The sequence below is a fragment of the Cynocephalus volans genome, chromosome 18, assembly GCF_027409185.1.
Source record: "Cynocephalus volans isolate mCynVol1 chromosome 18, mCynVol1.pri, whole genome shotgun sequence".
NCBI classification, from domain to species: Eukaryota; Metazoa; Chordata; class Mammalia; order Dermoptera; family Cynocephalidae; genus Cynocephalus; species Cynocephalus volans.
The window spans coordinates 6,768,328-6,783,037 of NC_084477.1; the positions used below are offsets into that span (position 1 = coordinate 6,768,328).

The following is a 14,710-nucleotide window of genomic DNA, read 5'->3' on the forward strand; positions in this document are numbered from 1 at the left end:
TACGCAGCTACAAAGCTTCAGGAAAGCAGGATTTAAAACCTCCATTGTAACTTTAACCCGAGGTCATGGCAAATTTCACAACTCAGTCCATTTTAACGCATCTCATAGAGCACAACATGGGCACATTTCTGTTGCTATGAGAACGTTCTATTTTGCAGCAGCATTGCAGCCTTGACGACGCAGTGTTTGCACCTATTTTGCACATGTTTTTCTACAGCTATTCCTCTCCTCTAGCAATAACAGTCGAACGGCTCTGGTTTCCTCTTGCACCAGGCCCAGTTTTTCCGTTCGAGCTCCAGTTCTCATAGGCTGCGCAGTCGCTTTTTCGGGGACAGGGCGGCGAGGAGTGGATGGGAGAAAACAGGGAGGGCAGGCGTCGGGGCAGGCGCGGCCTCTGCAGCAGCCCAGGCCGCTCCCCGGCGTGGAGTGCAAGGCGGGGGCGGGGGGGGGGGGGGGGGAGGCTAGACTGCGGCTGGGTGCTGTCGTCCCCTCGGGTCCCCGCTGTGCACCCAGCACTCGGCTGCGTTTTCAAATCAGCAATTTGAAAAGAAAAAAAAATGCAACAACGCCACGTCTACCAGCAGGAGGGGTGGGGGGAGCAGTGTGTCCGTATGTCCCCAAGGGGATCAGAGGCAGGGGACAGGGGGGGACCAGAGGCAGGGGACAGGAGGTTATTACCTCCTAACCGTACTATTAAATAATCCTAGACCCGGAGACAGCGGGGTCCAGGCCTGGGCGCTGGGGTTGGGGGGAGGCAGGAGGCCGGACGGTGCGCGCGCGCGCCCGAGTATCGGGGCGGGAAGAGGGGACAGGGCGCGCGCTCCGGGCCCGCCCCCGCCCGAGGGTCTCCCCCTCCCCCGTCCCCCGGGATTAGGAGCCGCCCTCCTTCCGGCCAGGCTCGCCGCCACGGCAGGCGACGCTAGGCCGCTCCCGGGCGACGGGCTCCGCGACAAGATGGCGGACGAGAAAGAGAGGGAAGGTAAGGCCGCGGCGCCCAGGGGACGGAGGCCCGCTGCGCCCGTCGCCACCCGGGGAGCCACGGGGAGCGCCGGGTGGGGCGGGTCCCCCGTCATTTGGAGCCCCCACCCGCCCGGAGAGGGCGGCCTGAGGAGGGGCCCGCCCTTCAGGGGAGGCCGCCCTGCCCTGCCCCCGTCCGCGCAGCCCGCCGGGGACGCCGCCTGGCCCCGCCCCCGTCCCCTCCCCCTCCCGCCGCGCCCTCCCCTCCCCCTCCCGCCGCGCCCTCCCCTCCCCCTCCCGCCGCGCCCTCCCCCGCCCCCACGCCGAGCCTCGACTCCAGCGCGGGCTGCGGCTGAGGCGCCGCCGGGGGGAGGCCGATAATGGCGTCCTCGTTCACTGTCGCGGGGCCGCCGCGGGCACGGCCTCGCCCGGGGACTCGGGGCCGCAGGCACCACGCCAGCCTGTGGCCTGTGCGAGGACAGGTTGTGGTCGCCACAACCTGGCGGCATCCCCTCCGGTCGCTCTGTAGCCCCGCGCGGGCCCAGCCTGATGGCGGCCGCGGCCACCATTTTACCTCCTCAGGGAGGACGCGGGAGGACGGCCTGGAGGTCACGGCCGTTCCCTGCGCGCCTCTCCCGCCCCCGAAGCCCGTCATCGACACCTCAAATGACAGTTTTAATAAAGACCAGGAAGCAAAACTGAGCGGGGACGCGCCCGAGCCGCTGGGCCGGGACGCGGAGGCGACACTGGGTGGTCGGGGTCAAGGTGGCCGGATCCAAGGGTTGATGTGCGGCCTGTGCGCACGCGGAAACGTAGTCCACGTCTGTCTGCAAGATCTTTACGATTTTATTTTATTTTTTTAATTTAATTTTATTTTGTCAATATACAATGTGGTTGATTATTGTGGCCCATGACCGAAGCCTCCCTCCCTCCTCCTTGTCCCCGCAAGATCTTTACGATTTTAATAACCGGTATGATTTAAAACCCGATCCCTGGTTACCCGCCTCTTAGATATTCAAAAATACTTGTGTTTGGTAATTGGCAAAGTCACTGCCAAAACAGCAAAAAAGCCATGGAACTGTAGAGGTAAACATTTTATTTTATTTTATTTTATTTTATTTATTTATTTATTTATTTTTTGAGGTAAACATTTTAGAAGTGAAAATAATACTCCACTTTGTTTCCTTGCTGGAGTGCTTGAAACATCCTATCAACCAACCATTTTTGTCAGCAGGGAACATAGTGTAGTTAGGTTAACAACTAGTATATTTACAAGGAAAGAAACCAGCCCTGAGATGTTTAGTCGCTTGTCACGCGGGTCGTAGGAAATCTGCGGAGAGACACGTGGAACTGCCAAAGATCTACCTATTGGTAGCAGGAATACTGTGACTTCGATGGCGTACGAGGAATCTGAGAAGCCAGGGTTGCTTTATTGATGTTACCTTTACTAAGGTGTCCTTATAAATTTATGGTGCTGTTTTAAAAGTAGAGGTGCATTTTAAGAAAGTGATTCCTTTTTTTAGAAGTTAATGTCAGGGGCTGCCAGGTTAGCTGGGTTGGTTAGAGCACAGCCTTGTAACAAGGTGAAGGGTTCGGATCCCCATACCGGCCAGCTGTCGAAAAAAGTAAATAAATAATAAAAATTAATTTTAAATCTTTCCCCAGAAAACTGAATGATTTAGTTATTGTTATTTTTTAAGTTCTTATTTATTTACCAAAAAAAAAAAAAAAAAAAGAAAGAAAGAAAGAAAAGGAAAAATCATTAGGAGATAAACTAACAAGTTAATTATGGATTAAAAAAAAGATTAGGTCAGTTCGAGAAAGAAAATGCACTGGCATATGCTGCAAATACAATTTTCGTTGTTTTTGTTTGTTTTCGTAATGGGATCCGAACCCTCGGCCTTGGTGTTGTAACACTGCGCTGTAACTGCAAAATCAATTTTTATCTTTACTTTAAAAAAAAAATACGTTGAGAGCTTTCCTTATTTTTCAGTTTTAAAAAATATTTTTCTGTTTAAAATAAATTGATTCAGAGGAAGAAACAATTCTGTCTATAACCACAGAAGTATGGTTGAAAGCTGAATGCTATTCAGTCAGTTGGCACATATCTAATGCCTGTCATATGGAAGGCATTCCGGTTAGGTTAGAACTTGGGTGGATACAAAGATAAAAATGATACTGTCTTTGCTCCCAGGAAGGATGAGATGAGCAAGGGAGACAAGACATACGCAAATGGGAGGGAACAGTTATCTGTGTTGAGCCGTCTTTGTGTCAGACAGTGCTCCAGGTGTGTTCTATCCCCCTGTGGTCCGGACAGCAGCCTGGACATAACTGGGAGCTTGTCAAAAATGAAAAATCTCAGGGCCAGCCCGTGGCTCACTTGGGAAAGCGTGGTGCTGAAAACACAAAGTCAAGGGTTAAGATCCCTTTACCGGTCATCTTTAAAAAAAAAAAAGTGAAAAATCTCAGGCCCTGCTTTGACCTACTCAATCAGAGTCTTCCTTTTAACATATCTGCAGGTGATCTATATGTACATTAAAGTTTGAGAATCATTGTTATATGGTATATCTCATTTATTTTTAACAGTTTTATGAGTTAACTATAGTTGCAGTTTGAGGGACATGATGAAATAAAGGTATTTTGCCAGAGGATAAACTACAGAGTGATTCGCTTTGCATGGACATATTCCATTCGTATATTTGACTTTCAGCTCTGAAGCTTCAGAAATTACATCTAACCAATTAATCAGAATTGATCAGGTTTGGGGGATTTGCTCAAGCTATTGAAAGTCAGCTGGTGAAAGACAGGCGTGCAAACCTGAATGATTTATTAGTTTAAATAGTATGTTGATAAATTGATCAGTAAGCTAATTTTGGCAATGTAATATACGGTTTTATGGATATTAAGCTTGAATTTATATTTCAGAAGTTACTTGATGAGCATGGAATCACACAAAAGAAAAAGGATAGTTTCGAAGTATATGTCCATATACCCTGTAAGTTCCAAAAGAGCAGGGGCCATTTCTGATCTGTTACCCCATGTGTCTTTCAGAGTGCTTACCACATGGTAGTACTCAATAAATGTTTTTTGAATTCAGGTCATCTGAATTAGTCAAAGACAACTTATTTCCCCCAAATCTATTCTGTACCTAAAAGTACATAAAATTAGTATTAGGGTTTTTTCCCTCTGACCTTACATATAAGCTATATGCTTCTATTTCATGTGACCCAACAAAACGTTTTTTCACAGTGCCAAGGTATTCACTGACGTGTCTTTAAAAAACAACTACAGAAAACCTTTTTTGTAGACATATACATGTGTTTTAAATAGCTAATCTTTTATCCTGAGATTTTTAAAAAGTTGGAAAGGAGGAATTAAATTTTTGGGTAGCCATCATGTCTGCTCCTCTTCAACATTTAGGGATTAATTTTGATATAGGTATTGAGAATATTGGTAAGAAAAATTAACTAAATCTATTAGAGGTGCTATTATGCATTATTTATAAAACTTCTATAAGATTATGTACACTGAAATTGTTATGCTTATTTGTAGCATTTTTGTGCTTTAACATAGTATAATTTATTTTTTCCTAGATTAAAAATGTCCATAATTAGCTAATTAAAAAAAAATTTTAGAATCAAGTAAATTTTTAAAAAGTCACTTACTTATTTGTTTATTTTTACTGAAAGGAGAATGTTTGAAATGGGATATGAAAATTATTTCTGAAGTTTTACCATTTCTCTAAAATTTCCTCAGCCAGAATTCTTTTTCTTTTTTCTTTTTTCCTTCTATTTTGTTTTGTTTGTTTAAATGGAGCATCAATGCAACTGTTGGTTCTTTAGATCATTAAATGTTATTATTTCTGTCTCCTAGAGAATTTTATATAGGACTGGAATGATCATCTGTTTGTAATTAGAGTCATGTCTAGGAAACAAACTGCTTAGGTATAAAATTCTAACTTTTGGCAGGTCAGTGAGCTTTGGAAGGTATGTTAGTTTTCTTAGTAAGCTGGAGATACTCAAAGCTAACTCTAGGATTTATTATTATTTTTTATACTAACCAATATTTATTACTTTGCATGCTTTGATAGCATTACTTGGTAAAGTGCCTCCAATTCATTTTTGTAAAATATTCTTTATTACTTTGTGTGCTTTGATAACATTACTTGATAAAGTGCCTCCAATTCATTTATCAAGTCATAGATGGAAGAGTTTTTACAGATTTTTTTGTTGTGTTGTTTTTTGATTCTCTACATTGTGCCACTGCTCTGAAGACCCAACACTTGGAAATCTAAAGTAAAAAATAAATTACAGGTGAATATTACTTTATAAAAAGGGTTCCCTTAAATAGTAATAGACAGTATAGAGTGTAGTATGTGGGATAGTACAAAGGGTGAACTTTGGAGTAAGACCTGAATTTGAATTCCATCTTCCCCAAGCTCTAAGTATCTGATCTTTGCCAAGATGCTAAACCTAAGGATTCTCAGTTTCCTCAAATGTAAAGTGGGAATAATTATACCTATTTCATAACGTTGTTGTAATGGGGACAGTGTCTTATTATTCATCTTTATATCCCCAGCACCCACCACAATGCCTAGAATTAAAGGAATGCTGATAAATAGGAAGGAAAGTGCTTGGAACATTCTAAGAAATTAGTAGTTATTAGTATATGCTTGACGTGAAATGTAAGAGTTGAGAAAAACATAAGTCTAATCTTACGAATTGTTGATTTCTACCTGGATGTTTGTGTTGGTCTAAAACATTGTTCTGGGGCCGGCCCGTGGCTCACTCGGGAGAGTGTGGTGCTGATAACACCAAGGCCCCGGGTTCGGATCCCATATACGGATGGCCGGTTCGCTCACTGGCTGAGCGTGGTGCTCACAACACCAAGTCAAGGGTTAAGATCCCCTTACCGGTCATCTTTTAAAAAAGAAAAATAAATAAAAAATAAAACATTGTTCTGGAGATTGGTTGCACAACATGGTGAATGTAGTTAACACTACTAAACCGTACAGTTAAAAATGGTTGGTTAGGGCTGGCCCGTGGCTCACTCGGGAGAGTGTGGTGCTGATAACACCAAGGCCACGGGTTCGGATCCCATATAGGGATGGCTGGGTAGCTCACTGGGTGAGCATGGTGCTGACAACACCAAGTCAAGGGTTAAGATCCCCTTACTGGTGAACTTTAAGAAAAAAAAAAAAAATGGTTGGTTAGAGTGTGGTTATGACAACACCAAGGTGTCCAGGGTTTGATCCCTGCACCAGCCAGCCAGGAAAAAAAACCCAAAAAGGTTAAGATAGTAAATTTTATGTTATGTCTATTTTATGACAATTTTAAAAAGTCAAATGGAAATGTTGAGTACATTCAAAATGAAAAAAAAAATTTGGTACATTGTTTTTGGAAGGCAGTTTGGAAATTTGTACTAAAGAAAAAATGATATCCACATGCTTTGATTTTTAATATGCTTTTGGGTATTAATCCTTAGAAGTACGAAGGTACTTCAGAAAGTTCATGGAAAGATTCGTGTTATCTTCTAGTTCCATGTTTCCATGAACTTTTTGAAATACCCTCATATATTCCAAAAAGAAGAAGAAAGCTGTAAGTACAAAAATGATCAATTAAAAGTTATAAATTTGAAAACATGGACACACTTTACTTGTCCAACAAATGGGGGATGCAGAGTAAATTGTAACATATCAATTGTTGGGTTACAGCCATTTAAAACTGTATATAAAAATACAAGGTCAATATGGGGTTTGGATCTCTACACCAGCCAGCCACCAAAAGAAAAAGTATGTGTGTGAATGGGTAAGGACTACTTGGGAACACAGAAGATATCAGGGTGGTTAGATTTGGGGGGCATTTATTTTTATTTATTTATTTTTCAGGTAAAATAAACTTTTTAAATTTAATATTTAGGTAGAAAATTATTTTCTCAGAAACAAAGGAAAACATCACAAATTAAAGTCAATTGATGAGAAACAAGTTTAACACTCAAAGATTAACCTCCTTAATGAAAAAAGAACTCTTAAAAATGAATTAGAAAAATCTAAGCAATAATTTGGCGAAGGACATGAACAGATAAGTCACACACCCCAAAGAAACACACGTGGCTAATAAGTACGTTCTAAAATGCTATTGTTGGGGGGGGGGGGTGAGGGGGTTTGAAGCTCACAGCCTCCATCTCAGGATCCCATTTTAAAAAGTCTCATTATTTTAATGTCATTTCCACAAACTTAAAACTCAGTATGCTGATTATAAATTATTCTTACCCATTTGTGAAAACAAGTTTACCAGATCCTGTACTTGACAATACTTTCTAAACCTCTAGTATGGCTTTTGTAGATATTAAGATTGTAATATAGTAATTGACTTTTAAAATTGAGTAATAAAGTTGGGAGTCTAAAGATCTGGGCTAGAATTTGGACCCTGCTTTCTTTTTCACATTTTACTTGGGTGTGTCACTTAATTTCTCTGAACTTCCATTCAAAGAATTTCCAATCTAATTAGGAAGACAGGCAGCTAAGGAGATAATGATATAATGATGTGATAAGTGCTATGATAGTTGCATGTATGTAATGAGTGGGTGCCCTGGGAGAGTCACCTGATTCACCATACCTCCTTTAAGTTACAGTCCCCTTTAATTCCCTCTTACAGTTATTTATTTTTTCTCTCTCTTCAAATTACAATTTATAATTACCTATATGAGTATTGTTTGATGTCTGCTTCTCCTTCTAGACTCTTATATTCCAAAATGATAGGGATCATATATTTGTTCTATTATGCATCCAGAGCATGACACATAGGAGCTTGGTAAAGTATTTGCTGAATGTTAAGTAAAAGTTGGCTTTAAGTAAAAGTTGGCTTTCTGAAGAAGGTTAAGCTTATCTTAAGCTTATCTTGAAGGTTTAATAGCCCGGGGACAAATAGGAAAAATATTTCAGGAAAAGAAGAAACAACATGCTTGAAATCATAAGACTTCAGTAATTGCAAAGACATTCAATATGGCTGAAATTTAGTCTAGGTTAGGAGGTGTGGTGGGATTTTTTATTTTATTCTTAAAACATTGGTGGGAATTAAAATATTTTTAACGAGAGAGACAATCATATTTGTTTAGAAAAATCACTTGAGCAAATGTATTGAGTGGATTAGAGTGGGACAAAATTGGAGTCCCAGTATAGTAGTCCAGAAAGATAAGGTCCTGAACCAAAGTAATGGTAGTAAGGAATTAAAAAAAGGAGACAGAATGGATGTGAATGTTGACTCAGGTCAGAGACAAGAATGACTTTCAAATGTCTTGCTTGGGTAACTGAGAGAATAAAGAGGAATAGAGTTATGTAAACAATGTTCTAATCTTGCACACATTGAGTTTAGGTGCCTGTTGGCACCTAAAAAATAGGTAGCAATATGTACTTGGTGCCTAAATTATCTACTGAATGAAAAAATGAGAAAGATCTGTGTTGAATGGTTTGAAAGCATCCCTCTTATCTCAGTGATTGTAATCATGGGAGTGGTTGAGAATGCCCAGAGGACATGGGTAGAAAGAAAGAAATTTTGATTGAAAACAGGAGGGACTGAGATTAGAGCCCTGGGTTAAATCACTAACTGAGCAGAGAAAAAGAGCCTGTGAATAAGATTGAAAGCACATTTACAAAATCATGGGAAAATGAGAAAATGGTGTCTTAAAAGCCCAGAGGAGAAAATTTCATGAAGAAAGTACTAAAAAATGTTGAACCCTCCTCCCCCGCTGCCCCACAGTGAACATTTGTGCAGCACTTACTCTGAAGTAGGCACTGGGCTAAATGTTTTATATATACTTTGTCATTTAATCCTTACAACAAGCCTATGTGGTAGGCACCTCTATTACTCACTTCCTTATTTTTTTGGTGCCTGGCTGGTTTGGGCATCCAGGATCTGAACCTTTGAACTTGATGTTATCAGCACCACATTCTACCAATTGAGCTAACTGGCCAGCCTATCTACTTTCTACAAATGAAGAAATGGAGACTTAGATAAAGCAGACTTCCAGTTTCAGCTCCAACAGGTAAGAGCTTGGAAGTCATCACTCCTTTTGCTGCTGGAACCATAAACTGGAGGAAACACTTGATAATTTTGACAAATTGTTGGAGGTTGAGTATGGACTACTGTGAAAGTGAGAAACTCCTGGGGGCCTGCATTTTTAGGAGGTTCCTTATACTTTCTTGGGTTTTACTTCCAGGAACCCCACCAGGGCTACCATGGTGAAGAGCCAAGAAAGATCCCCTGTTGCTTAGGAGGGGGAGAGGGAAAGCAACCATTTTTTTTTTTTTAAAGATAACCGGTAAGAGGATCTTAACCCTTGACTTGGTGTTGTCAGCACCATGCTCAGCCAGTGAGCTAACCGGCCATCCTTTTATAGGGATCCGAACCCTTGGCCTTGTCATAATCAGCACCACACTCTCCCAAGTGAGCTATGGGCCGGCCCTAAAGCAACCATTTTGAAATATGCTTAGAACATTCTCCATAACAAAGACCTACTCACTCAGAGAAAAAGACTTTACCAAATCCTTATCCTGCCTATCTACATGTAGCCAACTCCAGTGCCCTCTAGCCTTCCTATCTTATCCAAGTGGGTGGGAAGAAGCTAGAAAAACACTTGTGAAGGTCACAATGCAGAGACACAGGTCCTCTAAAAGAACGATTTAACCATAGATTATGGAATGCTCCTCACACTTACCACCACATCAACAGGGATACAGTACAATAACAGTGGAGTACAGCTGAAAGACTTGCAAGATGCAGTCTCTGTTTAAGCAGGAGTTCTTAGGGAAGCCCAAAGACAATAGGGAGAGAAAAACAAGGACACTAGAGGAATCTGGCTCCTACAGCCAAGATTCTTATTCCTAGCTACAGCCCTATTCCTAGCCAGATTCAGATTGATATAAGCCCTCACACTAATGGCCATTTACCTCAGTTTCTGTTACTCAATGCATCATGTCCAGCTTCCAACAAAAAATTACATGGCATGCTAACAGTCAAGAAAAACAGTGTGAAGACACAAAGCAAGTAACAGAAACAGGCTGTTATATAATATTTTATAATTATCAGGGAATTTAAAGAATGATGATTAATATCTTAAGGGATCTAAAGGAAAATATAGATAATATGCAAGAAAATATAACAACATGCAAGAACAGATGGGTAATGTAAGCAGATAGATGGATGAGGGCTCACTAACCTAGCAGAACTGAAGAAAACAAATGTAAGCCTGTAGAAGAGGGAGCCAAAAAGAAACAAATTTGAGCTGTAAAACCCGTGAAAGGCTCAGGATTAGAGGCAGCAGCCATCTCTGAAGGCATGTTTTTGGAGGCTAAATATAGGAGGTTTGGATCAAAGTCCTAAGGCAAGTGCTTAGATCTCCCAGCCCCTGGAGTAACCAGGTGACTGCTCCCTTTCCATCCGTGTAGAAGACTGAAGGTTTACTCTGAATACTTTAAATCAGAGAAGCTCAGGACGTAGAGATACCTGGCACAGCTGATGGTGGGGAATGGTGTGCCATTATTATTATTACTATTTTTTTATGTAGTAGCTGAACGATTACTAATATTTATATGAAATTCAATATTATCACATAGATTAAATATTCTGAGTAGGACCTAAGATAATAAACCTGAAAAGTGGTAGTATATCTAGTAGATTCAGATAGATGGGTATTTGAAATTCTTTTTAAGATCATTAGTAATGAGGAAGAGGAGTTCTTTACTTCTTTGATTAGTTAGTTGATTTGCATTGGTAACTAAATGATACAATAGTTATAAGCACTAAAAACCTGAAAGGAAAAGAGAAAGGGAATTTAGAGATTAAAAAACTTCAGGTGAAATGAGTAAATAAAATGGAATTTTTTATTTACTATGCTATGTAATGAATTGACAGGAAAACTGGCTAAAATATAGCCTCAATTTCAATGACTTTTATCTCTATCACCCCTCAGCCACCTACTTCCAAGGCCAAACTGGATATTTTCGATATTGCCATTATCTAGACTTGTGCTACCTCTGAAATCTGAAATTCAGATATTCCATTCATGGACTACAGCCTTATTGAACATTATTTTATTTTATTTTTTTCCTGGCTGGCCAGTATGGGGATATGAACCTTTGACCTTGGAGTTATTAGCACCATGCGCTAACTTCTAACCAAGTGAGCTAACCAGCCAGCCCCCATTGATTATTTTAAAACAATGTTGTGAAATAATTAAAACTTCGTGAGATAATTTCAAATTTACATACAGAAAAATTACAGGAATAGTACAGAGAATTCCCAGATTCCCATTGTGCAAATTGATTAATTTTAGCATTTTACCACACTTTTTAAAAAATAAATCTTTCTATTTATATATCTATCTATCTATTAATTTTTTCTCCTTGAACTATTTTAGAGTATGTTCATACAGTAATGCCACTTTATCCCTTAATACCTTGGTGTGTATTTCCTAAGAACAAAGAGAATCTTTTATGTAAAGTCTCCATGACCTTTAACATAGATAATATATTTTTATCTAATTCTGTAGTCCATATTCCAGTTTTGTCAGTTGTCCCGTCAGTGCCTTTTACAGCATTTCCCCCTCTAGTACAGGTTTCAGTCCAGCATCACATACTGCATTCAGTTGTCATGTCTGTTTAGTTTTTTTTTTTTTTTTTTTTTTTTGAAAAGATGACCGGTAAGGGGATCTTAACCCTTGACTTGGTGTTGTCAGCACCACGCTCACCCAGTGAGCAACCGGCCATCCCTATATGGGATCCGAACCCGTGGCCTTGGTGTTATCAGCACCACACTCTCCCGAGTGAGCCACGGGCCGGCCCCTGTTTAGTTTTCTTTAATCTAGAGAACTGTAATCTTTCTTTGTCTGTCATGGCATCGATCAATATTGATTGATTCAAAGAGTTTGGATCACCTGCACAAATTCATGATCTCTTCATACCTCTAATCCACTCACCTCTCCATTCATTCTGCAAACTTCTTCACTTATATATGGCAGAGAGAATACACGCCATAAAATACAAACTCCTTCAATTTCCTTACACATACACATTTATCTCTCTATCTACTGGATTATTGCAAAAGCCTCTAAACTGGTTTACTTGTTTTCATCTACCATGCTGAGAATCTGGTTATTTGTTTATAAATTCTCTACCCTTAGAATAGTCTGAACTCTAACAAAGCAGACTAGGGTGTTTTATTTCTCCAGGTTTTTTTTTTTTTTTTTTCTGGTCTCATGTTTGGTACCACTGTCCACAAATTTACATGTCATCATAGTTAACAATTTATTTGTTGTTCCCATAATGAAAGTGCCAGCCTATGTACATATTGTTTCCTCTTCCTGGGCTTCATTTAGTAATTAGTATTGCTTAGTGGTTAAAAATATGAAATCTATAGTAAATCCTCATGGGTTCAAACTCTAGCTCTGCCACTTAAGAGCTGGAAAACTTTGGGGGAGGTACCTAACTTCTAATTTCTTCACCTGTGCTGTGGGTTGATTGAATTGTGTCCCCCAAAGTCCATATGTTAGAAGTTTAATTCCCACTGTAACTGTTAAGGGTGGGAAATCCTATTATGGTAATTGAAAGTTGGGGCCTTGAAGAGGTGATTAGATTGTAGAACCATGCTATAATGAATGGATTAATAGTGGTGGTCAGGAGTGTGGTTTGGAAGGCTTTAAAAGGAGAGTGAATGAGGAGATTAATCTCTCTCTGCTCCGCCATTTTCTCAATTTGATATCCTGCTGTCACTGAAATCACCACCAAAGAAAGACTTCACCATATGTGTTCCCTGGACTTTGGACTTCCTAGCCTCTGAAACTGTAAGCAATAAATTTCATTTTCTTTATGAAATACCTAGTTCCATGTATTTTATTATAAGCAACAGAAACAGACTACTACAACAGATGAGAAGTACAGCAGAACCTGCTTCATATGATGGTAATGTCACATGCAGAAAGGGCTGTTACTTGCCCTCTTCAGATTTCTTCCTTTAGAGAAAAGAACCACTAAAGAATTACATCATTATTTAACTACATTTGAGATAAATAGTTCAAAAAAGTTCAGGGTTCCAGAAGAGGGACACCTAATTTAATTTTTCTTACTCCAGGGGCTTTGAGTGTGGCATTCCCTGGGCTGAAAACCTACTAGTTTTTGGTAGATAGAACTGCAAACTCAAAAGCCTGAAGCAAGGGAGCATGACTAATTAGAGGAATTCAATGAGGGCCAGTGTGGTTGGAATGAAGAGGTGAGGGTGGGAAGAGTGGTGTGAAATGAAGTTTATAAAGTAGGCAGAGGCCAGGCCTTTGTGAAGATCAGGTCAGGGGGCTGACCTCTATCTAAGAGCAAAAGGAAGCCATCGAAGCTTTTTGAACAGGGTGATAATACAATTCAATTTACGTTTTTAAGAGGTCACTTGGCTTTCCTGTGGAAGATTTGAGCAGGGCAAGAGTAGATGACGACAGTGGTGTCTTGGATTAGGTAGTAGCAGGGGAAAATCGCAGAGAAGGTTTTAGAGTTGAGCGATTCTAAATTTCTTTGTGACTGGATGTGAAGATTTGGAGGAGAGAATTAGGGATGAATTAACACCTCTTGTATTAGTCTGTTTTCCTTACTTACAATAGAAATACTGAAACTGGGTAATTTGTAAAGAAACAGTATTTATTGCTTACAGTTTTGGAGGCTGGAAAGTCTAAAGTCCAGAGAACAGATCTGGTGAGGGCCTTTTCCTGGTGGTGACTCTACAGTGACGTAAGTTATCACATAGAGAGAATGACAGGAGCAGAGAGAGAGCTGACCTGCTCACTCACTCTCCTTATAGAGCCATCAGAACCACACCCATCACCAACCATTAAACCATCAACTTGTTACTCCATGAATGGATCAACCCATTCAATAGGGCACGGTCCTCAACCTAATCACCTCTTAAGGGCCCTACCTTTCTGTTACCATAGGGTTTCCCACCCTCTTAACACTGTCACAGTGGGGGTTAAGTTTCTAATATATGAAACTTTGGAGGACACAATTCAATCCATATCACATCTCCAGTCCAACTTGTGACTCTTCTGGTCTAAGTCCCATCCTCAAGTTTGAGGTGGATGCCACTCTTGTGTTTCTATAGTGTAATCTATATACCTCACTGAGTTTTAGCACTGATCTGTTATAGTTTATTGCAGCTGGTCTGTTTTCCTTTTAAATTAGATGCATTTGTAGTAGATGATTAATAAACATTTAATAAATGAAAGCACAGATTAGCATAAAACGGGATGATTTCATTTTTAAGCCTGGTGTTTTGGTGGTATTTTGTCTTTGGATCAAGTTGTTTATGAAATAAGAATTCACTGAGAATTACCCCTGCCCCCCCAAAAACAGACAAGAACTGGGCTCTTGACTTTTTTTTTTAACAGCATATGTCTGGAATAGGTATGTTTGACTGGGGTCAAACAGAAAAATAACATTTTTTGTACTTCCAGTTAATTAACCTTGAGGGCATTTCTTTACCTTCTTTTTTGTATGCTATAAACAGTTCTCATGGTAAGTATTTCTCTTGGGGCTTATTATTTTACCTTAATTTCTGTAGGTAGGGTTTTGAGCACCTACGTAAGTGTTTAAATACGTACATAGACATCAGCTTCAGAAAAAACTCAGTGGCACAATTTGTTTAAAAACCTCTCTTATAGCCTCCGGTGATTTGACTTCTATTTTAGTTATGACTGCTCCGTCTGATTTATCATCATT

General features: G+C 40.3%; 1 protein-coding gene across 1 annotated transcript in view; it reads left to right on the top strand.

The window, feature by feature from the left end:
• Window positions 1-665: 665 nt before the first annotated feature.
• The window catches only part of EFCAB2 (EF-hand calcium binding domain 2), a 102,828-nt gene continuing 88,783 nt past the window's right edge, over window positions 666-14,710 (top strand). The window contains exon 1 of the mRNA XM_063082710.1: window positions 666-979. Coding sequence (XP_062938780.1) covers window positions 955-979 — 25 coding nt within the window. The 5' untranslated portion in view covers window positions 666-954. The remainder of the gene's footprint in view (window positions 980-14,710) is intronic.